Source organism: Triticum dicoccoides, chromosome 1B (genome assembly GCF_002162155.2).
Source record: "Triticum dicoccoides isolate Atlit2015 ecotype Zavitan chromosome 1B, WEW_v2.0, whole genome shotgun sequence".
Taxonomy (NCBI): Eukaryota; Viridiplantae; Streptophyta; class Magnoliopsida; order Poales; family Poaceae; genus Triticum; species Triticum dicoccoides.
Genome location: NC_041381.1, coordinates 374656144 through 374680768, shown reverse-complemented (window position 1 = coordinate 374680768; position 24625 = coordinate 374656144). Strand labels below are relative to the sequence as shown.

The following is a 24625-nucleotide window of genomic DNA, read 5'->3' as shown; positions in this document are numbered from 1 at the left end:
GGCCAGGCGGCGACGGTGATGGTGGACCTGTCCTCTGGTGACTCCAGCGGAGAAGAGGGGGAAGATGACGATGAGGACGAGGAGCGTGACTCGGAGGCGACCTTCAAGGGGACGGGGGAGACTTCCCCCTGGCGCAGGTCCAGTGCCCTCTACTCCATGCCTGACGACGACGAGGCCGGTGCCAAGCGAGGGGGAGAACGTGCCCTGGTCCCGAGGAAGGACAGGTCCGGGCTGATCTCCCGAGGGTCTTCCCCAGCCCCCGCGTCGGCTGAAGCCAACTCTAGCCCTTCAGTTGTGCCTTCTTCTACGGCCGGGCCTCCCAAGGCTGAGCCCCGCAAAAGGCTATCGGGCTTCAAGCTTGGGCGGAGTCCGTGGGATCCTGCGGCAGTCAACTAGTAAGTACTTGAACTTTGCCTTGCTCCTGTCTTTTTGCTGTCGAGGCTTGACATCTTCCATTGGGTAGGCTGCTACCTGCGACAAAGAGGATGAAGGGAGACGCGACGACCCCGCCTGGGATGGGCTCATCATCCATGGCCGCATCTTCACTCGCGGGAAAGGGAGGCAGCGGGGCCCGCACGTCCCCTGCCCGATCATCCTCGCGAGGCCAGTAGGGATGCTCCGGCGAGGAGTCAGCCCATGTGGCCCCGCTGACTCTGGAGGCGCCTGTTCTTAATGCTGTCGCCAAAGCTGCCAGGGCTCAGGAGGTCCCTGCCTCCCAAACTACGATCATGCTGCCGTCTTCTCCCCCTACTCCGCCGGCTCCCATCTCCTCTGCCTCTTTTGTCGCCTTGGACCGCGCCGCCGATGAGCTGAGTCGGCTGCGGGAGGATCTCTGGAGCACGGACCCCCGCCTGGTGGCCGGGCGCCTGGAGTTGGTCTCTAGCTGGGTTCGCTCCGCCTCCATCCGAGCGGCGCTGAGCCGGGCTGTGATGGCTTCTGAGGAGGGGAAGCAAACCACCTCCCAGGCCATGGCCGCACGCGACGCGGTGTTGAAGGATGCTTCCACCGTCAAGGGCCGCTGCGAGACGCTGGAGGGCGAGCTGCAAGGGCTGTGTGATGAGCTCGCTAAGGAGATTCACGACCGCCAGGTGAAGGAGGAGGAGATGAAGGCTCGGGAGGCTATTGTCAAGGACCGCGACGCCGAACTCTCAGCCGACCGCGACCGGCTGAAGACGCCGGAGCAGGCGCTGAAGATGGAGAGGGTCGAACTGGATGCCGAGGCGAAGGTCTTGGCCGAGGACCGCGCGGCCTTCGCGCGCTATGAGGAGAGGGCTTGCATAGCTCTGAAACCGCTGGCCGGAGGCAAGGAAGGCCCTGCTAAGCTGGTTCCCTTCCTTGTCGAGGCGCTTGAGGAAGTCGTGATTGGCATCGGCCCCATGGCTGAAGTCGAGGCTCACGTCCTTTCCTCCGCAGCGCTGACGCGAATCCTCATCCACATCTACCTCCGCAACCCCGACGCCAACCTTGACGACCTGCTGGAGCCCGTGGACGCCAAGCGCTCCGCCGCTGCTGCTGATGCCATCAAGGGTCGAGCGGGGGCCTTGCTGTTGAAGTTCCGCGCCTTCAACACCGCGCCCAAGCGAGGTGCTGCCGGCTCCGCAGCTCCAGGGGGTGGGGCTGACAAGCGCGACTCCACCACGAGCGGTGGCGCGACCCAGGGGTGATATTCTCGCGGCCCTTTTCCTGCTTTGATTCTTGCAACATGCACCATGCCTCGTGGAGGCATTTAAATGTGTGTCTGGTATTGTGAGAACAATCTATGGTCTATAATTTTTGCTTCTGGATTTGCTAGATTTTGTGATTTCCTTCCTATTTGCTTGTTCTACGTCGGCAGGGCCTGGCCCCACGCATACCTCAGCCGCCGTTAGCCCCGACCGGATCACCAGGACGGGACTAAGGAGTGAGGGGCTACGTGACAAGTTAGGCTCCTGAGTCGTGATGCTCAGGAGTCCCCCTTGATGCGCAAATGGCAAATAGGGAGGGGGTGGAAGAGAGGATCTGTCGTTCTATGTTGGCAGGGCTCGGCCCTGCGCATACCTCAACCGTTGTTAGCCTTTTAGAACTAAGGAGTGAGGGGCTACGTGACCAGTTAGGCTCTTGAGTCGCGATGCTCAGGAGTCCCCCTTGACGCTCAAATGGGTCTTCATACCTTGGCTCCGCTCGGGGACGGGCGTGCGACGACCAGGTCCGAGGGACCTGGCTGGGTGGTGTGTGCTCGGGCGTGGCCCGGGCGCAGCCCCCGTGCCCAGCCCCCTCACGCGGCGCTCCCGAGGGGAGGCGTTGCGATGAGGCCAGATACTGAGCTCTGGGCTCCCTGAGGTTGATACAGCCGTGGGCTGCCCTTAGTTGTTTATCACCAGCACGGAGCATAGCGCTTCCGTATGTGTACGGGCATAGCCGCTCCTCGGCAGTGTCGTCAGCCAGCACGGAGCATGGTGCTTCCACTGGTACGTGGGAGGGGGCTCCCCTCCGGGAGGAGACCCCGGGGCGTGTACAACCCTGCCCTGACACGTGGCCAGCACGGTAGGGCTATGAGAGGTGTATCTGGGCACCTGTGAGCCAGCGCGGGACTCACGGGGCCCTACCTCGAGGCGGGTTGCGCCTGGATCTGGGCCTTTGTCGGTGGTACATTCCTGCAAGGTGGTTAAAATGCAAATGCTCTATGTCCTCAGGTCCCGGCCCTCGAGCAAGCTCAGCCGCCGCTGGTATGCCAGGTCGCGATGCCGTGGACAAGGCCAGGGGGTGAGGGCTGGAGAGCTAGTAAGAGCTCCTGAGTCGCGATGCTCAGGCGCCCCCCTTTTAACGTGCAAGCGCTTTGCATAAGAGAGGAGAGGCCCGTGATAGGCAGCGGATGATAATCATAAGCAGGTTAAGCATGAAGAAGCAAATCAACTTAGATAGATGCGGAGAAAGGCAAACGCTGCTGGGTCAGGCCCGAGCGGCTTGGAGATGATGCTGCCCGAGGGGCGCCCCCAACAAGGTAAGCTGAAGAAGAAAGCAAAACGGATACATGCCGTGGGGACAGACCCACGTGACCTGGGAATGATGCAGCCCTGAGGGCGCTCCCAGCTGAAACGAAACTTGAAAGAAGTCACCTGATACCATTGTAGAGCGAGTGTCGGAGCAGCTGACGGTGCGCGATGAAGAAGCCAATCCTCACGAGCCCTTGGGGCTCCGAGCCTCGGGAGGCTCAGGGGGCCCGGGCGGCTCGGCGAGGTCCATCTCCATTTCCTCCAGGAGCGCGCGAGGCTTGGCCACCTGAGCTTCCAGAATGCTTCTCATCAGGCGCTGGTGGGCTGCAGCCGTGTTCGGCAGGCCGAAGGGCATGTGAACGTAGCTGTGCGGTGGACCCATGCAGCGCCCCATGCGCGAAGGCCAGAAGTGCTCCTGAGACGCGACCCGATTGAGCCCTGGGTAGTCGATGCAGACGTGCAGCCCGCCATCCTCGCCTGGATGGGGAGCTACGCTGGGCAGGCGGCGGTTGCCACGCATGACTCTCAATTCCTGTAATTCCTGAACGACCTTGGTGATGAACTCCTGGGGGTTGGGCCCTCTTTGCCTCATGCCTTCCTGAGGGAAACGTGCCGTGAAGCATGCCTCCAAGTGGTGCCCGAGCGCCTCCCTTGTGACCTTGGCAAAGTCAGTGGCTCCCCAGGAGAGAGGCCCTGAACCTTGCCCGAGGAGGGCACCGGGCACGCCTCCCTATGCGATGGAGGGTGGCGCCCCTTGGATGGGCGCATGTCCGGATGTGGCACCTCCGGAGGTGCCTGCCTCCTGAGGCCTTGGGCCAGGTGACATCTTCCTCTTCTTGGGAGCTGCTTCAGGAAGGTTTCCACTCTTGCTATCTGGGTCCTTGATTGATGCGGCTTGGAAGGCACGCTCGAGAGAGCACACCGCATCCTTCTCTTCACAGGGGACCGTGATGACTCCGCCACTTCCTGGCATCTTGAGGACATTTTAACCATGGTGGGTCACTGTCATGAACTTGGCCAGGGCTGGATACCCGAGGATGGCATTGTATGGTAGGCGAATGTGGGCGATGTCGAAGTCAATGAGCTTGGTATGGTAGTTCCTGCACTGTCCAAATGTGACAGGGAGGCGGACCTGCCATATCGGGACAGTGGAACCATCAGTGACTCCTGAGAAAGGCTTGGTTGGTTGAAGCTAATCATATGGCACTTGAAGATTGTTGAACATCTCGATGGACAGGACGTTGAGCCTTGCTCCGCCATCGATGAGGGTCCTGGTAACTTGCACATTGCTGATGACTGGGGAGCAGAGCATCAAGAGGACTCCGGCCGTTGCCGCGCACTTGAGCTGATCCGCTGAACTGAAGGTGATGGCGCACGCAGACCACCTGAGAGGGTGTGTGGCCTCAAGCTTGGGGAGGACTGCATTCACCTAGCGAGCAAACTGCTTGAAGATGCGCTGAGAGGCTGGGGCCTAAGCGCCACCCAAGATGTAGGCGATCGCACGCGGCTCCTGGAAGCCCCCAGCCCCCTCGTCCTGATGATGGTCGTCATTCCTTCTTGGTGGTGGTGGCAGAGGAGGAAGTCATTTGTTGCCTTGCGGGCGATCCTCACGAGGCTCGTCCCTCCAAGCCCCCTTGCGAGGCTGGTCCTGCCAGCGGTCCTCGCGAGGCTGGTCACGCCACCCTTGGCGAGGGCCACGATCGTCCCATCGTCCTCCACCTCTTGCTCCACATCGGCCGTAGCCCCGATCGTTGCGCTCAGGGCATCGACCGACACGGCCTTCTCGCACGGCCCTGAGCTCCTTGCATTCGTTGGTGTTGTGGGTATGGAGATCAGGGTACATGCAATACCAGCTGCCCTTGGACGACTCCGGCTGGTCCCTGCCGCACTTCGTGTCCGGCTCTGCTGCGAGCACAGCTGCTCCCTTGCGCTTCACATCCTTGGCCTTGGCTTTCTTCTCTTCTGGGTCTGATGTTGGGAGCTCGAGAAGGGAGAGGCGTACCTCCTCAACCCTTGCGCACTTGGTCGCCAGGTTGAACAGCTCTAGAGATGTACACAGATCTTCATGGATCGCCAGCTCCTCCTTCATCTTGACGTCACGGATGCCATCAAAGAATGCCGAGATGATGGCCTCCTCGGTCACCTTGGGAATCTTGAGGCGAGCATTGTTGCAGCGCTGGATGTACTTCTACAAGGTCTCTCCGGGCTGTTGCTTGATGCGGCGCAGGTCACCCACAGCCGGTGGACGGTCGCGAGTGCCCTGGAAGTGGGCGATGAAGCGAGTGCGCATCTCGTCCCAGGAGGAGATCGTGCCAGGAGGCAGGTTCAGGAGCCAGGTGCGGGCGCCGTCCTTGAGTGCCATGGGAAACCAATTTGCCATGACCTTTTCATCCCTGTTGGCGGCTTCGATGCCCAGCTCGTAGAGATGTAGGAACTCTGTGGGGTCGGCAGTGCCGTTGTAGCGAGGGGGCAGGTCAGGTTTGAACTTGCCTGGCCAGGCGACACTGCGTAGCTCGGTGGTGAAGGCGCGGCAGCCTGCGGTGGCCACCGGAGCTCTCTGCTGATGCGGGGCTTGCTCCTGGGGATTCCCGCGCGCCGCTGCCTGGAATAGCGCGGGGTTTGACGTGCCGGCGCAGGGATGCGGTTGTGGCGCACCGGTGCCGGGATCACGCGTGCACCTTCTTGTGGACGAGGGATTTCTTGGCAGCTCCTATCTTGTCGCGCAGGCGCCGAACGTGGTGGATCTCATCCTGGGGCCGCGCGCCTTGGAGCCAGGGAGCCGTCTTGGGGAGGAGGTGGCAGAGGCACCTCCTGATCTGCGCCTCCTGCGCAGGACGGAGGGCGAGGTAGCGAGAGGGACGGCGCAGGGGAGCCCCGTGCGGCGCGAACGAGCTCGGTGATGCGAGCGAGCCACTCCTCGTAGAGGTCGTCGATGGGACGATAGTGCAGGAGCTCACGCGCCAGGAGCAACGTGGCGTGCGCGTCCGCGGGGGCGCGACGGGCGTGGGACGACGAGCCAGCTGGAGTCAGCGACGGGGTGGCGGTGCAGCCTTCCCGCTGCACCGAAGGATGCAACGACGAGGCCTACTGCTTGTTCCCCGCCGGGCCGGTGGCGGCATTGGCGGCAGGCGACGGGGAACAACGGGGACACCCACCGACGGGAGCCGTCTGGGCGACGCGAGCGGTGAGAGCAGCCCGACGCTCGGCGCGGGCCCGGCGAGCGTTAGCCATGGACACGACGGAAGATCGAACGCGAAACAGCGGAAGAAAGATTTCGGCGCACCCCTACCTGGCGCGCCAAATGTCGGATGTGGGGTTCCGGCAGACCCTTAAGGTTCGAACTCTGGGTGCGCACGAAGATCTTCCCCTACCGATCCACGTCCGATCGCCTCATGAGAATCTAAGCTAAAACGATGAACAACACAAGGGACACGAGATTTATACTGGTTCGGGCCACCGTTGTGGTGTAATACCCTACTGCAGTGTGTGGTGTGGTGGATTGCCTCAGGGGCTGATGATGAACAGTACAAGGGAAGAACAGCCTCGCGAGAGGTGTTCTTGGGCTGGTGCGATGAACTGCTTGGGTGAGCTCGATCGCCTCTCTCTCTGATTAGGACTCTATGAGATATGTCCTCTACTGTGGTGGCTAGCTCTATTTATAGAGGCCCTGGTCCTCTTCCCAAATATTGAGCAGGAAGGGTGCCAACAACGGCCATTTTGAAGGGGAACATCTAGTACAAGTTATCCTGACTAAAGTTGGTCTTCGGCTGCCAAAGGCACTGGTGATGACGCCGTCTTGGGCTCCACGGTGACCTCCATCCTGCCGCTCTGCTAGTCTTGGTCTCGTTGCACTGAAATGGCAACCTTTGCCTGATGCCTCGGTACTCCACGCCTGTGCTTGCCCCCTTTGCACCAAAGAGGAAACAAGGACACTACGCAGGCCGGCGCCCGCCTGGCGCCCGCCTGGTCTCGATCGTCATGGCTTGCGTCACGAGCACCTCACGAGGTACCCTGCCTTGATCTCTCCGCCTTCTCGCGAGCCTGCCTGGCGAGGCCGTTCCTGAGAGAGCCTCGTGTCGTCCGCCCCGCGGGGCTTGGCCCCTCGCGAGGGTCTTGAGTCTTTGCTAATGAAGACGGGCCGTACTGGGCCACCACTTGAGCCACGCCGCAGGCCGCAGGCAGGCAAGTCTAGGGACCCCCGTTCCCAGAACACCGACAGTCTCCCAACAAGCGCTTTTCTTTAATGCCTTTTTAGCTAGGCATGATGATGACAATGATGCTCACATAAAAGATAAGAATTGAAACATAATGGGAGCATCATGAAGCATATGACTAGCACATTTAAGTCTAACCCACTTCCTATGAATAGGGATTTTGTGAGCAAACAACTTATGGGAACAAGAATCAACTAGCATAGGAAGGCAAAACAAGCATAACTTCAAGATTTTCAACACATAGAGAGGAAACTTGATATTATTGCAATTCCTACAAGCATAAATTCCTCCCTCATAATAATTTTTAGTAGCATCATGAATGAATTCAACAATATAACTATCACATAAAGCATTCTTTTCATGATCTCCAAGCATATAAATTTTATTACTCTGCACATAAGCGAATTTCTTCTCATGAATAGTAGTGGAGGCAAACTCAACAAAATAACTATCATGTGAGGCATAATCCAATTGAAAATTAAAATCATGATGACAAGTTTCATGGTTATCATTATTCTTTATAACATACGTGTCATCACAATAATCATCATAGATAGCAACTTTGTTCTCATAATCAATTGGAACCTCTTCCGAAATAGTGGATTCATCACTTAATAAAGTCATGACCTCTCCAAATCCACTTTCATAATTATCACAATAAGATTCAACACCCTCCAAAATAGTGGGATCACTACTTCCTAAAGTTGACACTCTTCCAAACCCACTTTCATCAATATAATCATCATAAATAGGAGGCATGCTAACATCATAATAAATTTGCACATCCAAACTTGGGGGACTAAAAATATCATCTTCATTAAACATAGCATCCCCAAGCTTGTGGCTTTGCATATCATTAGCATCATGGATATTCAAGGAATTCATACTAACAAAATTGCAATCATGCTCATCATTCAAAGATTTAGTTCCAAACATTTTAATTCATTCTTCTTCTAGCACTTGGGCACAATTTTCCTTTACATTTTAATTCATTCTTCTTCTAGCACTTGGGCACAATTTTCCTTTCCATCATTTTCATGGAAGATATTAAAAATATGAAGCATATGAGGCACCCTCAATTCCATTTTTTGTAGTTTTCTTTTATAAACTAAACTAGTGATAAAACAAGAAACTAAAAGATTCGATTGCAAGATCGAAAGATATACCTTCAAGCACTAACCTCCCTGGCAACGGCACTAGAAAAGAGCTTGATGTCTACTACGCAACCTTGTTCTTGTAGACGTTGTTGGGCCTCCAAGTGTAGAGGTTTGTAGGACAATAGCAAATTTCCCTCAAGTGGATGACCTAAGGTTTATCAATCGGTGGGCGGCATAGGATGAGGATGGTCTCTCTCAAACAACTCTGCAACCAAATAACAAAGAGTCTCTTGTGTCCCCAACACACCCAATACAATGGTAAATTGTATAGGTGCACTAGTTCGATGAAGAGATGGTGATACAAGTGCGATATGGATGGTATATATAGGTTTTTTTTAATCTGAAAATATAAAAACAGCAAGGTAGCAAGTAACAAAAGTGAGCGGAAACGGTATTGCAATGCTTCGAAACAAGGCCTAGGGTTCATACTTTCACTAGTGCAAGTTCCCTCGACAAGGATAACATAATTAGATCATATAACAGTCCTTCAGCATGCAACAAAGAGTCACTCCAAAGTCACTAATAGTGGAGAACAAACGAAGAGATTATTGTAGGGTACGAAACCACCTCAAAGTTATTCTTTCCGATCAATCCATTGGGATATTCCTATAAGTGTCACAAACAGCCCTAGAGTTCGTAATAAAATAACACCTTAAGAAACACATCAACCAAAACCCTAATGTCACCAAGATACTCCAATGTCACCTCAAGTATCCATGGGGTATGATTATACAATATGCATCACACAATCTCAGATTCATCTATTCGAACCAACATAAAGAACTTCAAATAGTGCCCCAAAGTTTCTACCAGAGAGTCAAGACGAAAACGTGTGCCAACCCCTATGCATAGATTCCCAAGGTCACGGAACCCGCAAGTTGATCACCAAAACATACATTAAGTGGATCAATAGAATACCCCATTGTCACCATGGGTATCCACGCAAGACATACATCAAGTGTTCTCAAATCCTTAAAGACTCAATCCGATAAGATAACTTCAAAGGGAAAACTCAATCCATTACAAGAGGTAGAGGGGGAGAAACATCATAAGATCCAACTATAATAGCAAAGCTCACGATACATCAAGATCATGCCATATCAAGAACACAAGAGAGAGAGAGAGAGATCAAACACATAGCTACTGGTACATACCCTCAGCCCCGAGGGTGAACTACTCCCTCCTCGTCATGGAGAGCGCTGGGATGATGAAGATGGCCACCAGTGATGGATCCCCCCTCCTGCAGGGTGCTGGAACAGGGTCCTGATTGTTTTTTGGTGGCTACATAGGCTTGCGACGGTGAAACTCCCGATCTAGGTTATTTTCTGGAGGTTTGGGGATTTATAGGAGAGGTTGGCATCGAGAACAAGTCAGGGGGACTCACGGGAAGTCCACGAGGCACAGGGGGGCGCCCTAGGGGGGTGGACGCGCCCTCCACCCTCGTGGGGCCCATGGGACTCCCCTCCGATAACTTTTCGTTCCAATATTTTTTATATTTTCCAAAAAAATCTCCATTGAGTTTTAGCGCATTCCGAGAACTTTTATTTCTGCACAAAAAACAACACCACGGTAGTTGTGCTGAAAACAACGTCAGTCCGGGTTAGTTCTAACCAAATCATATCAAAAGCATGTAAAAATATTATAAACATGGCATGAATACATCAAAAATTATAGATACATTAGAGACGTATCACTTATCGAGCATAGCTATGATTACCCTATTGGTCCAGCTTATATGCCTGGATTGAGAATTACTTGGGGGCTTCTTGTTTAATGGAACAGAGCTTTGTTTGTCCCTTTTAATAGGCTTGGACGCCAGGTGTATTCACCAAAAATCCGGGTTATCCTGCCTTTGTATGCTTGCCACTCCGACCTGGTAATCCTGGAATGACTCGCCGTACTCTTGATAGTCAATCTTATAAAGACCCTGAACTTGTCAAAGTTAAAAGGGCGATTGGTCATGTGAGGCCCGGCTTACAGGTTTGAATAAAGGATTAATTCAGTGGCTATGCAAAGCCCATGAAAAGCACTTGATGATTGAGGCCCGGCCGCCTATGAAAGCCTTGATTTATTTGTTATTTGTTTTTGAACTTTGTTTTGGTTTCTTATCTTTATATACCATATTGATATATGGTTTAAAATTAATTCAGGCTATGTAGCCTTGATTCTTATGACTCATATTTGAGTATAACCAGAGTGTTGATAACCCGACCTGGCTTTGGACGATAAGTCGCCAGTGTGTGTTGATTACGCGCTTGGAGTTCTGTGCTCTAAGTCTTTGGGCTGTTACCCTTACTGCATATGGTGTGGTAAGCCGGCAATATGAAATGATTTCACAGGCCATGTAGCCTTGATTATATGACTCATCACTGAGCATCTTTGGGTTTGATAACCCACCCTGATAGTAGACTTTAAGTCACCAGGATATTTTGCCTTGAGCAACCAAAATGATGATATTTCATGACTCCAGATTGATACTGGTTCCGGATTATAATTATCAGGGCATTACCATGGTATTAATCTACAGGTATGTCTTTCAATAATGGTATGAATATTTTGGGTTTGGTAATCTGCCCTAGCTTTGGACGTTAAGTCGCTAGTATATATTTGGATTGCGCCATTGGAATTATGCACTTATAAATCTTTGGGATGGACACCCTCACTGGATGTGGCGATGTAAGCCGGCAATTTGAGCCAATCTTCCAGGTATATTGTTGGATGAATATGTGAGGTTTGATAACCCGTCCTGGTTTTGGACGTTAAGTCGCCAGTATATTTGGATTGCACCATTGGAATTATGCGCTTATAAATCATTGGATTGTTACCTTCACTGGGTATGGCAATGTAAGCTAGTAGTATAAATCAATCCTACAGATATATTTTCCTGGCTATATGAATATGTGAGGTTTGATAACCCACCTTGGCTTTTAACTTTAAGTTGTCAGTATGTTTAGGCTTGAATGGCCTTAATGCTAGTCTTTTCCATAATTGCATAAGACTATATTATGTTTGGGTTGTCACCCGCCCTGGCTTTCGATGTTAAGTCGACAGGGCATGTTGTTTAAACTCTGTGCAGGATTTGCAGAGCTATGACTTGTATAAATGATTAAGTTCAAGCCCATCATCAAAAAATAAATTGGTGTTTCAAAATGGTTATCAATTATTGATTTTCACAAAGGCTATAAGCCGTCGGATTACAAAAATCCCTGGATTACAATGGATGCGTATTAAGTCGCCAACGGCCAAGAGCAACCGGGTATTTAAACTCCAGATTTACTTGTCAACATATAGAGTATTCAAATCTTTAATAGCCAAACCTGGCTGGATTCTCATTATGATATTGAATGATTGAGGTTTTCATACCGGATTATATTATTCAAATCTTGAATAGCCAACATGGCTGGATTTTTATTATGGTTATCAATAATACAGTATTATGATTGAGGTTTTCAAAATCGCTTCAGCGCAATGGCTATTATTTCTTTATCAATGGATATGATTTATTCTGCAATGGAAGGAATAGTCCCGAGTCGCTGCAGGCTTACGACCCGACACTTGGGGGCTATGTATTCAAGTTGAGATTACATCAAATACGCAAGTCCCATGTCACTGCCAGCATGCACCATGGCACTTGGGGGCTAATGCAAAGTCATTTTTTGCTTGCCTTATTGAAGACCCGACTCATCACATCGTAATGAGCCGGCCCTTGAGGGCTACCAATTGCTCCTGTCAAAAATTCAAAGTACACAAGCCTTAATCCATTATATTGAAGGGTCCATTGCTCAGCTGGTAGAGCACAAGGCTCTTAACCTTGTGGTCGTGGGTTCAAACCCTAGAATGGAGGCCACATCATATGATGTTATTTTCAGTGAAGTATATATAAAGTCCCAACTCAGCATTGTCTTGCTGAGCCGGCCCTTGGGGGCTACACGTTGTTGTTCAAGTCTACATGATCATATCTACAAAGTCCATGCTCATTATTGCATAATGACCCGAAGTTTTTATGAGCATAAGGCAATTACAAGTCCCAGATTGCTGCAAGCTTGACAACCCGGTACTTGGGGGCTACATATGTGGAATATTCAGTTTTGACTAGTGATTGAGATGAACAACCTGGATTTCTTCAAGGTTGCAACATTTATATTGAAGCAAGTCTTAAGTTGTTACTACGCTCCCTTCTTAAGACTTGGGGGCTACAGGTAATATGCATATAAGGGAGGTACACTTTCAAGCTTGGTGTTAGCAACAATTATGATCCGATGCTATCAATATTTACAAACTGGCAGTTTTGGCAATTATACATCCTTAAACGGGCGGATCACCAGATGAATCTTGAGTCCAATATGTTTATTAAACCGGAGCTTTGGAAACCGACTCAAATGGATTATTTCTTATAATATTTCTCTACAAGAAACCAATGTCAGCAAATTGATTATGAAGCTGGCCTATTGACCCGGATTTTTCAGAAGAAGTGCCCGGATTTTTTGCACTGGCAATGTTTGAACACATCTACTAAAGGAGATTTGCTATAAGATCATGAACACACATCCAGGAGAAAATGACAAGGACTTAAGGATGATCAGGTGCCAGCTCAGGAAAACTTTTAAACCGGAGCACAACCTGCCAAATTTGTTCTTGTGTTTGTTTTACAACATAAGTTTACCATCGATAAATCCAAGCTAAACTGGGGGCTAATGTCGGGGGTATACCCCGCGGTGTAGCCAGCTGGATGTATCACCCGGCTGGAGCTTGGCGACTCACTGGCGACCTGCTCGGACCTGGCGGTTTACGGGTAACCCGCTTGGACATTGTGACTCAGTGGTGACCCAGCGGGTGGGTCAGACGGACGACAAGGCCCAGAAGGACGGCTCATGTGATGGTGGGCCAGCTTAAGAGGAAAGGTGTGAGGAATATTTCCCTTACAAGGAATCAATACCCGGACTTGTATCCGGCTTATATTAGAAGATGGACTAGTCCTAATCCTGGTAGGACTCCACATGTAACCTGCCCCTTCAACTTATATAAGGAGGGGCAGGGCACCCCAAGAGGAGAGGAAAAATAATCTGTAAGGCTAGATACAACAAAAAGGGAACTGGCTTATACAGTAACTCCCTCATGAGCATAATGAGAGCTAGCCACAAACATCATGTAGGGCTATTACCGGATGATGTTTCCCGGGGCCCGAAGCTGTCTAAACCCTTGTCTTGTGTGTTGACCCGCCTTGTGTCTCTCGATTCCGATCAACCCCTCTCAAGCTACTACCTAGTTACGTTGGCCTCGCGACAAGTCCTCACACTAGGACATATGCTATGACAAATCCACGACACATGGCGTTCAAACGTCTTTGGAGCCCCGATTCTAAGCGGTATAACATGGCACACTAAACTATCAAGTAGTCATCGTATTGAGCTTGCCAAATGTTCATAACATTTGCATCAACTCCTGCAATAGGTCTGTCACCTAGCGGTGCATCAAGGACATAATTCTTCTGTGCAGCAATGAGGATAATCCTCAGATCACGGTCCCAGTCCGCATTATTGCTACCATCATCTTTCAATTTAGTTTTCTCTAGGAACATATCAAAAATAGGGGAGCTACATCGTGAGCTATTGATCTACAACATAGATATGCAAAGACTATTAAGACTAAGTTCATGATAAATTAAGTTTAATTAATCAAATTACTAATGAACTTCCACTTAAATTAACATCCCTCAAGTTATCTAAGTGATACATGATCCAAATCAACTAACCCATGTCCGATCATCACGTGAGATGGGCTAGTCATCAATGGTGAACATCTCTATGTTGATCATATCTACTATATGACTCATGTTTGACCTTTTGGTCTTCAGTGTTCTGAGACCATGTGTGTACATGCTAGGCTCGTCAAGTTTAACCCAAGTATTCTGCTTGTGTAAAACTAGCTTACACCCATTGTATGTGAACGTAGAGTCTATCACACCCAATCATCACGATGTGCTTCAAAATGACGAACTTTAGCAACGGTGCATACTCGGGGAGAACACTTTTATCTTGACATTTAGTGAAGGGATCATCTTATAATGCTACCATCGTTCTAAGCAAAATAAGATGCATAAAGGATAAACATCACATGCAATCAAAATATGTGACATGATATGGCCGTCATCATCTTGTGCTTTTGATCTCCATCTACAAAGCATCGTCATGATCTCCATTGTCACCGGCTCGACACCTTGATCTCCATCATTGCGTCGGGGTCGTCTTGCCAACTATTGCTTCTACAACGATTGCTAACGCATAACGATAAAATAAAGCAATTACATGTCGCTTGCATTTCATACAGTAATTAAGAGACAACCCTAAGGCTCCCACCGGTTGTCGATATTACGAAACATGATCATCTCATACAACAACGTATATCACATCACGTCTTGACCATATCACATCACAATATGCCCTGCAAAAACAAGTTAGACATCCTCTACTTTCTTGTTGCAAGTTTTACGTGGCTGCTATGGGCTTCTAGCAAGAACAGTTCTTACCTACGCAAAAACCACATGAGTGATTTATCAAGTTTGATGTTTTAACCTTCTTCAAGGATCTGTCGTAGCCAAATTCGATTCAACTAAAGTAGGAGAAACAGACACCTGCCAACCACCTGTATGCAAAACAAGTTGCATGTCAGTCGGTGGAACCGGTCTCCTGTGCGTGGACATGCAAGGTTGGTCCGGGATGCTTCATCCCGCAATGCCGCCGAATCAAAATAAGACGTTTGTGGTAAGCAGTATGAACATCACCGCCCACAACTCCTTTGTGTTCTACTCGTGCATATCATCTATGCATAGACCTGTCTCATGATGCCACTTTTGGGGAATGTTGCATGAAAAACAAAAAAAAATTCTACGCACACGCAAGATCTATCCATGGAGATGCATAGCTATGAGAGGGGGAGAGTATCTACATACCCTTGTAGATCACTAAGCGGACGCATTTATCACGCGGTTGATGTAGTCGTACTCTTCGCGATCCGATCACGATCTAACCAATCTAGTGTCGAACGGACGACACCTTCGAGTTTGGCACACGTGTGGCTCAATGACGTCTCCTCCTTCTTGATCCAGCAAGCAGGAGATAAGAAGTAGATGGGATCACAACCAACAAGATGGAGTTGTGGTGATGGTGATGGTGGAGCACCAACAGCTCTTCGCTAAGCGTCGCCGGGATGAGGCGGTGGAACTACAGAGTAACGGGAGAGAGAGAGGCTCCAAGGGCTTGGTGTATCCTCTTAGGGCGCCCCTCCCCTCTATATATAGGTGGAGGGGCGTGGGAAACAACCCCTCCAAGTCCTAGGACGCAGCTAAGGGGGAGAGGACTTGGATTCCAAGTCCAATCCTATTCCTACTAGGACTCCTTCCTTTTTTGCCTTCCCTAGCCACATGGGCTTTTGAGGACTTGGTGCGCCTAGCCCAATAAGGCCATGGCGCCTCTCCGCAACCCATGCTAGCCCTTGGGTCATGGTGCACCCACTTGTGGACTTATGGACCCCTCCAGAATCCTCCGGAACCTTCTGAAAGCTTCCCGATACAATGCCGAAAAAACTGCACCTTTTTTCGGAACCCAAAATATGACTTCCATATATAAATCTTTACCCTCAACCATTCTGAGACTCCTTGTGACGTCCGGGATCTCATCCTGACTCCGAACAACATTTGGTTACCACTCATCAAATATCCCAATACTACTCTAGCGTCAAGGAACGTTAAGCGTGCGACCCTACGGGTTCGATAATTATGTAGTCATGGAGACACTTCTCTGGTTAATAACCAATAGTGGGACATGGATGCCCATATTGATTCCTACATATTCCACAAAGATCTTTTATCGGTTGAACCTTTATGACAACATACATAATTCTCTTTGTCTGTCGGTATGTTACTTGCCCGAGATTCGATCGCCGGTATCTCCATACATAGTTCAATCTCGTTACCGGCAAGTCTCTTTACTCGTTTCATAATACATCGTCTTGCAACTAACTCCTTAGTTACTTTTCTTGCAAGCTTCTTGTGATGTGTATTACTGAGAGGGCCCAGAGGTACCTCTTCGTCATACGGAGTGACAAATCCCAATCTCGATTCACGCCAACTCAACAGACACCTTCGGAGATACCTGTAGAGCATCTTTATGATCACCCAGTTACGTTGTGATGTTTGATAGCACACAAGGTATTCCTCCGGTATCCAGGATTTGCATAATCTCATGGTCGAAGGAACATGTATTTGACATTAAGAAAGCAGTAGCAATAAACTGAACGATCATTTGCTAAGCTGACGGATGGGTCTTGTCCATCACATCATTCTCCTAATGATGGGATCTCGTTATCAAATGACAACTCATGTCTATGGTTAGGAAACCTTAATCATCTTTGATTAACGAGCTAGTCTAGTAGAGGCTCACTAGGGACACAATATTTGTTTATGCATCCTCACATGTATTTAAGTTTTCGGTCAATACAATTCTAGCATGAATAATAAACCTTTATCATGATTAAGGAAATATAATAATAACCATTTTATTATTGCCTCTAGGGCATATTTCCATCAGGCTCCTCCTCCGATGAATTGGACGATCCTCCACCAGCGGCGACGGGTACAACTATGTCGGCGACCAGAAGGGGAAAAGGGCCGGCCCGAAAGTGGTGAAGTTGATTTTAATTTCAAGTTTTAGATGTAGTATAAGGTTGTCCATCGTTTGTGTGGACTTTGGTGGATCTTTTGGTGAACTATTGTGCAATTTCTATGTCCGGAGCTGATCTACGTAGTTTGATCGATGTTGTATGACATAGTATGAATATAGGGGTTCGGATATGAGAAACACATATGTGGACGACGCAATTTGAGAAGTGTCCGGTTACTGTCTGCAGACGTGTTCGGACGCATCCACGGGCGTTTGAGGGCCCGGATTTGCCAAGTCCGGCTGGAGATGCTCTTACATGGCTAACATTGAAGTGGAACTAGATTGCCGATCTCATATGTGATCGAAACTTTGATATGTTGCCAAAATGAATTTCACCATACTTCGTCGGAAAAGTTACCATTGAAGTACTATTACATTATATGTGGATTGCACTAGCCCTTTCCATTAGTTCACACATTTGGTTGCATTGGCTAGTGTATGAAGCTTAACATGGTATCAGAGCTAAGGTTTTGGGTTTAAGTCCTGTCTTTCGCAATTTATTAAAAATTGCTGGTGGCCCCCTTTGTGTCCACGTAGTGGCCTCTTGAGTTATACGTGAGTTTCGCGTGTTGTCGCTCTTTTCCGGTTGCACGTGTTGACCTGTCTTACCTGTCACACGTAAGAGGGGATGTTACAGTATATGTACATTGCACCAGCCCTTTTCATTAGTTCGCACTTTTGATTGCGTTGGCTAGTGCATGAATCTTAACAAGTAGTATAAGTGAGTTCGTGGACCTTCTCTTTGGTGTTGGTAGGCTACCAACTCCAAACATGAGTGCAATTGCGTGTGTGCATTTATATGGATGAGTGTATGCGCATGTATATGAGCGCTTGCGTCGGTACTGTGTTAAAAAAACAGTTTTGGATACGTAGAACACGCATTCAGGAGCATCAGAGTTTTCCCTAAAAAAAAAAGAGCACCAGGGTTTCTTCTGCAAATATACATGCACCAACTAGACACCGCTCGATCTGAGTCGTTCGCGTCAGGAGTCGGTCAGTCTCTGAACGCCGCCGCGCGAGAGAGAGCCATGGCGGCCGCACTGTTGCCAGAGACGGCGTCGCGGCTGCTGACTCCGGAGACCCTCCGAACGGCGGCCAAGCAGTCTCAGGGCATCCACCTTGTCCCCATCTCCCTCCGCCGCGCCATCAAGCGCTACCTCCGCGGTAACTCCCATTCCCACCCCTCCCTCCCGCCCACCACCTGCTCGACAAATTGCTCCGCGCTAACGCTTCCACGGCTGCCGCCGTGCTCGCGCAGACCAGGACAAGACGCACATGCACCGAAAGGTGCTGCTGCTTTCGTCCTCCTTCGAGCGCGCAAAGGGCACCGGTGCCGAGCTGGCTGCGGCGTCAACCCGTAGCGCACTCCTCGACGACCCCCATGCGCCTGCGAGTGCCGAGCAGCGGACTGCACGGTGGAAGGTTCAGTCCTCCTACGGAGATATCGGCCTTCGGTACCGCGAGGATGAGACGGTCGCGTATGTCGCCTCCCGCATGCCTGCAATCTACGCCGCATGCCACCGCGTGCTCCGTGAGGTCCGAGAACCACCAGGCCCCCTTTTTGTTGTTCCCGTCCCCAGTGAGTTAAGTTCGCCCACTGGGATGTTTTCATGGACTCAAGCGTGGCTTTGCTGCAGGTTCGTCGTCGGTCTCCAGGTTTTGCACCTAAGAACGTGTTGGACTTTGGAGCGGGGCCAAGCTCAGCACTTTGGTGCGTATGACCTATTTGACAATTTTTTTATTAAGTTTTCACTTTGCACAACCTAATGTCGCTACAAGAATGCAGGGCAATGAGGGCAGTGTGGCCGAAGTCCATAGAGAGGGTTAATTTGATCGAGCCCTCCAAAGAAATGCAGAGAGCGGGACAGACCCTTCTTGATAGTAAGCTACGCTCTTTCTTGCTTAAATGATACTCCTCTGTACCAAAATATAAGACGTTTTTGCAGTTCAATTCAATGAACTGCAAAAACATCTTATATTTTGATACGGAGGTAGTACAATTCATATCTCAGTAATGTGATTGATTACTAGCATGTCAGAATTTGGTTCAGTATAACGATTTTTATAAACAAAAACAACAACAACAACAACAACAACAACAACAAAGCCTTTAGTCCCAAACAAGTTGGAGTAGGCTAGAGGTGAAACCCATAAGATCTCGCGACCAACTCATGGCTCTGGCACATGGATAGCAAGCTTCCACGCACCCCTGTCCATAGCTAGTTCTTTGGTGATACTCCAATCCCTCAGGTCTCTCTTAACGGACTCCTCCCATGTCAAATTCGGTCTACCCCGACCTCTCTTGACATTCTCTGCACGCTTTAGTCGTCCGCTATGCACTGGAGCTTCTGGAGGCTGCGCTGAATATGCCCAAACCGTCTCAGACGATGTTGGACAAGCTTCTCTTCAATTGGTGCTACCCCAACTCTATCTCGTATATCATCATTCCGGACTCTATCCTTCCTCGTGTGGCCACACATCCATCTCAACATACGCATCTCCGCCACACCTAACTGTTGAACATGTCGCCTTTTAGTCGGCCAACACTCAGCGCCATACAACATTGCGGGTCGAACAGCCGTCCTGTAGAACTTGCCTTTTAGCTTTTGTGGCACTCTCTTGTCCCAGAGAATGCCAGAAGCTTGGCGCCACTTCATCCATCCGGCTTTAATTCGATGGTTCACATCTTCATCAATACCCCCATTCTCCTGCAACATTGACCCCAAATATCGAAAGGTGTCCTTATGAGGTACCACCTGCCCATCAAGGCTAACCTCCTCCTCACACCTAGTAGTACTGAAACCGCACATCATGTACTCGGTTTTAGTCCTACTAAGCCTAAACCCTTTCGATTCCAAGGTTTGTCTCCATAACTTCCTATTTACCCCCGTCTGACTATCGTCAACTAGCACGACATCATCCGCAAAGAGCATACACCATGGGATATCTCCTTGTATATCCCTTGTGACCTCATCCATCACCAAGGCAAAAAGATAAGGGCTCAAAGCTTACCCTTGATGCATTCCTATCTTAATCGGGAAGTCATCAGTGTCGACATCACTTGTTCGAACACTTGTCACAACATTATCGTACATGTCCTTGATGAGGGTAATGTACTTTGCTGGGAATTTGTGTTTCTCCAAGGCCCACCACATGACATTCCGTGGTATCTTATCATAGGCCTTATCCAAGTCAATGAACACCATATACAAGTCCTTCTTTTGCTCCCTATATCTCTCCATAAGTTGTCGTACCAAGAAAATGGCTTCCATGGTCGACCTCCCAGGCATGAAACCAAACTGATTTTTGGTCACGCTTGTCATTCTTCTTAAGCAGTGCTCAATGACTCTCTCCCATAGCTTCATTTACTGATTTTTATCATGGAAAATAATACCATAGCCACATTGCAGCAAAATTATTTTGAACTTTTGTAAATCGCATTGTTTTGTCTTTTGTTTGCGTAACTTGGATTACTATTTAGTGGCCTTCACTTACCAATTCCATGGTGGTGCTTTTAATGGCAAGCACTGAAAGTATCTGATTGCTTTGTTAGTGCCTTGCTAATTTACATTTGTGAATTTGCTGATAGATTTTGGGTTATACCGTTTGCTGTGCAAATGTATATATATTTGGGGGGCTTGCCACTGTCTACAAATGTTGCTGATAAATTTATCGGCACTGTCTAATCTGCAAATATTTTCAGATTTGAAGGGATTGCCACTTATCCACAGCTATGATAGCATCCAAGAGTTGAACCGCAGCATCGAGAAACATGAGCGACGTCACGACCTTGTAATATCAGTAAGTTTTTACCTCTTTCCTCTGTAATGTTTCATGCTGTATTGAATTGTTTATATTTAGTTGCTTATGTTTGAACCTGCACTGAATATTTTTCCTCAATCTGTAGTCTTACGCACTTGGGGAGATTCCTTCATTGAATGACCGTATAACAATTGTGAGGCAACTTTGGGACCTAACAAAAGATGTTTTGGTATAATGACCCCTTTTCTCTCATGTTTGTGCGTGCTTATGGGGGATATCATTTTACTTTTGTATCTGATAAACATGATTCATTTTAAGGTTTTGTTAGAGCCTGGAACTCCTCAAGGGTCAAAGATTATAAGCCAAATGCGCTCATATATCCTTTGGATGGAAAAGAGAGTATGTACTCAGTTCATGATTAAGTATTCAGATATTTGACGTATTCCCTGACAGTGTAGCATTGAATTACATAATATTTGTTCTCCCAGAAGTGCCGCAAGAGCGAAAAATCTACAGGTGCTGCTCCAAGTAAAATGAAGAGTATGGTTCTTCAAGAAGATTTGCTGAAAGATGGTGCCTTTGTGGTTGCCCCGGTGAGTTGAAACCGCAAATGATCCAGTCTTAGTGTGTGTTTCCGAGTAAAGCTAATTTCGTTCTATCATATCAGTGTCCTCATGATGGTCGGTGTCCGTTGGAGAATTCAGATAAATACTGCCACTTTGTTCAGAGATTGGAGAGGACGTCATCACAGCGTATCTACAAGGTTCATTTTCCTTTTCACCTGTTCTATTACTTTCCTTTCATGTTGTATGCTACTCCCTCCGTCCCAAAATAAGTGTCTCAACCTTAGTTCAACTTTGTACTAAAGTTAGTACAAAGTTGAGACACTTATTTTGGGATAGGATGCATTCTTGTCAGTTAGTGGCGAAAATTTACATACCAAGCATCTAAATCAGTAAGAGATATTGATATCACAATCATCTATTAATCTCGGATTGAAAAATTCTATCAGGACTATGAGTTGCATGATTGATTAGCAGTTTATGCATCTAGGATAGGCATCAAGCTCTCCAAAATCGTGCTGATCTCAAACCAGTACTTTTAGCAGTAGAGGATTACAACAAATCTTAATATGCTTTTGAACACTATGCTTTTCACTTTTGAGGAGCTCACTGAAGTAATTCCTTTTTCAACTTTTGTATAAGATCTGCAAAATTGTATACACATTTTTAATAAATAAACAAACCTTGTAATTATTAGGCTTTTAAAATCCTGTTTTGAATGTTTAATGCAGAGGTCAAAAGGTGTGCCTTTGCGTGGTTTTGAGGATGAGAAATTCTGTTATGTTGCTTTAAGAAGGGGCAAGCGACCAGAGTAAGTGCTTGTGATTCTGAAGCCAGCTTTATGCAATCATTACTAATATGTGCACCTTGTTTAGATCATTATATGCTCCTGCAAGTACATGCTGGACTTAATAACAATTCCTCCTTATCTCTGAACTAGGGAAGCTTGGCCACTTGATGGAATGAAATTTGATACTCTTAAAGAACGTCATGCCAAGAGAAGCCCAGAAGATCTTATCATTGACTATGGTGATTATCGATCATTGATCACTTGTCTAATCCTTCCTTATATGAATATTTTGAAAATTATGTTTACTATTGTTCTTCCTTTTTTCTTAGACGATCAATTTCCAAGTGGGGAAGATGAAGAAGCTCCTGACAGCGACGAGGACAGTTTGGTCCCATATGCTTCTGATACACAAGAACTAAGTCTATTCCATGAGAGTGGAGAGGAGGAAGAGGAACCCATCCGTGCTGATCTTGGAGGAGGCTGGGGCCGGATTATATACAGCCCCATTCGAAGAGGAAGACAAGTACAGATGGATGTTTGCCGTGCCACCAAACGGGATGCGTCTGAAGGCGCGTTCGAGCGTGTGGTGGTCACACAAAGCAAGAACCCTGCTTTGCATCTTCAGGCCCGGAAGTCGCTTTGGGGTGACCTTTGGCCATTTTAGGCTACAGATTCTTCAAGCTTGGTTGTAGCCACATTTTAGGGGGCTCCCAGTCTGTTCAACAGTGGACTCGCTCGGTGAAAGTAGAATCTGGCGTTAGTGGTAACTTTTGTTTCATCGGTATTTGTTTTTGAAAGGTTTTGCTTCTTCCATGCATTTATATATTTGTAACGGAGCTAGTCAGCAAACCTCATCTCAATTTCTTGATATCAGGTATGTGCCGGAGCTCTGAGGTTGGAACTCTGCATCATTGCAACGCTGTTCGCCAACAATGTAACTGCTTACCATCATTGGATAATAATAACAGCCAACAGCCCAGCACCTAATAATATCAAATGTACTCCCTACGTACCTTGTTTTGGTACAGAGGTAGTACCTCCTAATATTCATAACATCCTATTTATACGATTGAGCTTGCGTGAATATCTTATACATGATCAGATGAAATTGATGCGATTGCTTTTCCTTCTTCTGTGACTCAAGCAACTTACTTCCTCTGACTGTGGTTAGAAACTCTGGAGGTTTAGGATTGTTCGCCTTCCCAGCCTCCAAGCAATCTGGCTCGATGTAAAGCACGACTAGAATTGGACGTGCTGCTTTGCAGCTTAAAATCTGTAACCACCAATCCTTTTTCTAATCTGAAGAGAAAAGATTATCACCAGTGTAACTTGTCCGCCTGTCACACCTGCACCAACTGGTGGTGCCACGGTGGACTAGCCGTACAAGAGACAAGTCATCGGGCGAAGTCAGCAGTGGGCCACAGGCCGGGTCGCGTGAGCTATATGACAGCCCTTGCGTGGGCGAGTGAGGCATGTGTTGTGTGTGTACTTTCTAAACCTCATCCTATACCCTGAATCTAATCTTTCCTCTGCTGCAAGTAAAGCTCTCCTTCCTCGCTCCTTCTCTGTGATCTCATCTCCTTTCCCCTAGTGCGATCCCAATCGAGTCTCGGGTTCGTCACAACTGGTATTCAGAGCCTCCATCGTTCCCTGCCCAAAAAAATTCTCCAGCGCCGCTTCCCCTTTTCCTTGATCGATCAGTAACATCCACTGCTTTAGGTGTTGATTTGCTCCGGCAAATCGATGGGAAATTCCAAGCAGGGTTAGATCGGCTTGGAGCAAGGTCATGGCGCCGCCATCCAAGCCATCTGCTCAAACTAGGCACATCCTCCTCGCCATGTCGGAGTCATCCGAAGAACTCAAGTCCATGCTATCGTCCCTCCTCACGCGGTTCGACGAGAGTAAGCTCGCCGACGACAAGCACTTGGCTCACGCACCTGCACCACCAAGTAGATCTGACACAGGCCGACGTCGACGAGGTGTGCCAGCAACACGAGACTACACCCCCGCCACCCACTACATCACTAAACGGCCGGCACCCGAACAATGGGGCGGCCCTCATACAGGCTCTTCCTCCACTCCGGTGGACCAGCACCCCAGATCGGGAGTCCACAGGCCGCCGGTTCGCCTCGCCAACAACAAACCGCCCCTACTTCCGACCCGTCCAGGAGGCGGCTGTGATACGTCTCTAACGTATCTATAATTTTTTATTGTTTCATGCTATTATAGTATCAATCCTGAATGTTTTATATGCAATTATATGTCATTATATATCATTTTTTGCAACTAAGTAGTGCCAAGTGCCAGTTGCTATTTTTTGCCTGTTTTTAATTTTCCAAAATATCAGTACGAAATGAAGTCCAATTGCCACGAAACTTTTTGGAGATTTTTTCTGGACATAAGAGACCCTGGAAGCTTCGGGAGAGGGTCATAAGATGAAGGAGTAGTCC

At 48.5% G+C, this 24625-nt stretch overlaps 1 protein-coding gene across 2 annotated transcripts; it reads left to right on the top strand.

Moving 5' to 3' along the window:
- Window positions 1-18042: 18042 nt before the first annotated feature.
- Window positions 18043-23259, top strand: LOC119336260 (probable S-adenosyl-L-methionine-dependent RNA methyltransferase RSM22, mitochondrial). 2 transcript variants are annotated; one of them, XR_005162345.1, is made up of 13 exons: window positions 18043-18224; window positions 18319-18596; window positions 18698-18771; window positions 18847-18941; window positions 20764-20861; window positions 20968-21051; window positions 21141-21221; window positions 21311-21415; window positions 21490-21585; window positions 22117-22196; window positions 22326-22414; window positions 22505-22938; window positions 23050-23259. XR_005162345.1 is itself a non-coding variant. In XM_037608268.1 (12 exons), exons 1-12 carry the CDS (start codon window positions 18089-18091, stop codon window positions 22837-22839), a joined length of 1551 nt encoding a protein of 516 aa, XP_037464165.1. In that variant the 5' UTR covers window positions 18043-18088; the 3' UTR covers window positions 22840-23259. The 2 variants fall into 2 exon arrangements, 1 of the variants encoding a protein (XP_037464165.1); XM_037608268.1 differs by having other exon boundaries at window positions 22505-23259.
- The last annotated feature ends 1366 nt before the right edge of the window (window positions 23260-24625 follow it).

Bases quoted from the DNA above. Each gene is read 5' to 3' on its own strand.
- LOC119336260 (XM_037608268.1), top strand. From the start codon at position 18,089: ATGGCGGCCGCACTGTTGCCAGAGACGGCGTCGCGGCTGCTGACTCCG. The intron at 21,222-21,310 runs GTATGTACTCAG...TTGTTCTCCCAG, and splicing joins TCCTTTGGATGGAAAAGAGA to AAGTGCCGCAAGAGCGAAAA. The intron at 22,197-22,325 runs GTAAGTGCTTGT...TCTCTGAACTAG, and splicing joins AGAAGGGGCAAGCGACCAGA to GGAAGCTTGGCCACTTGATG.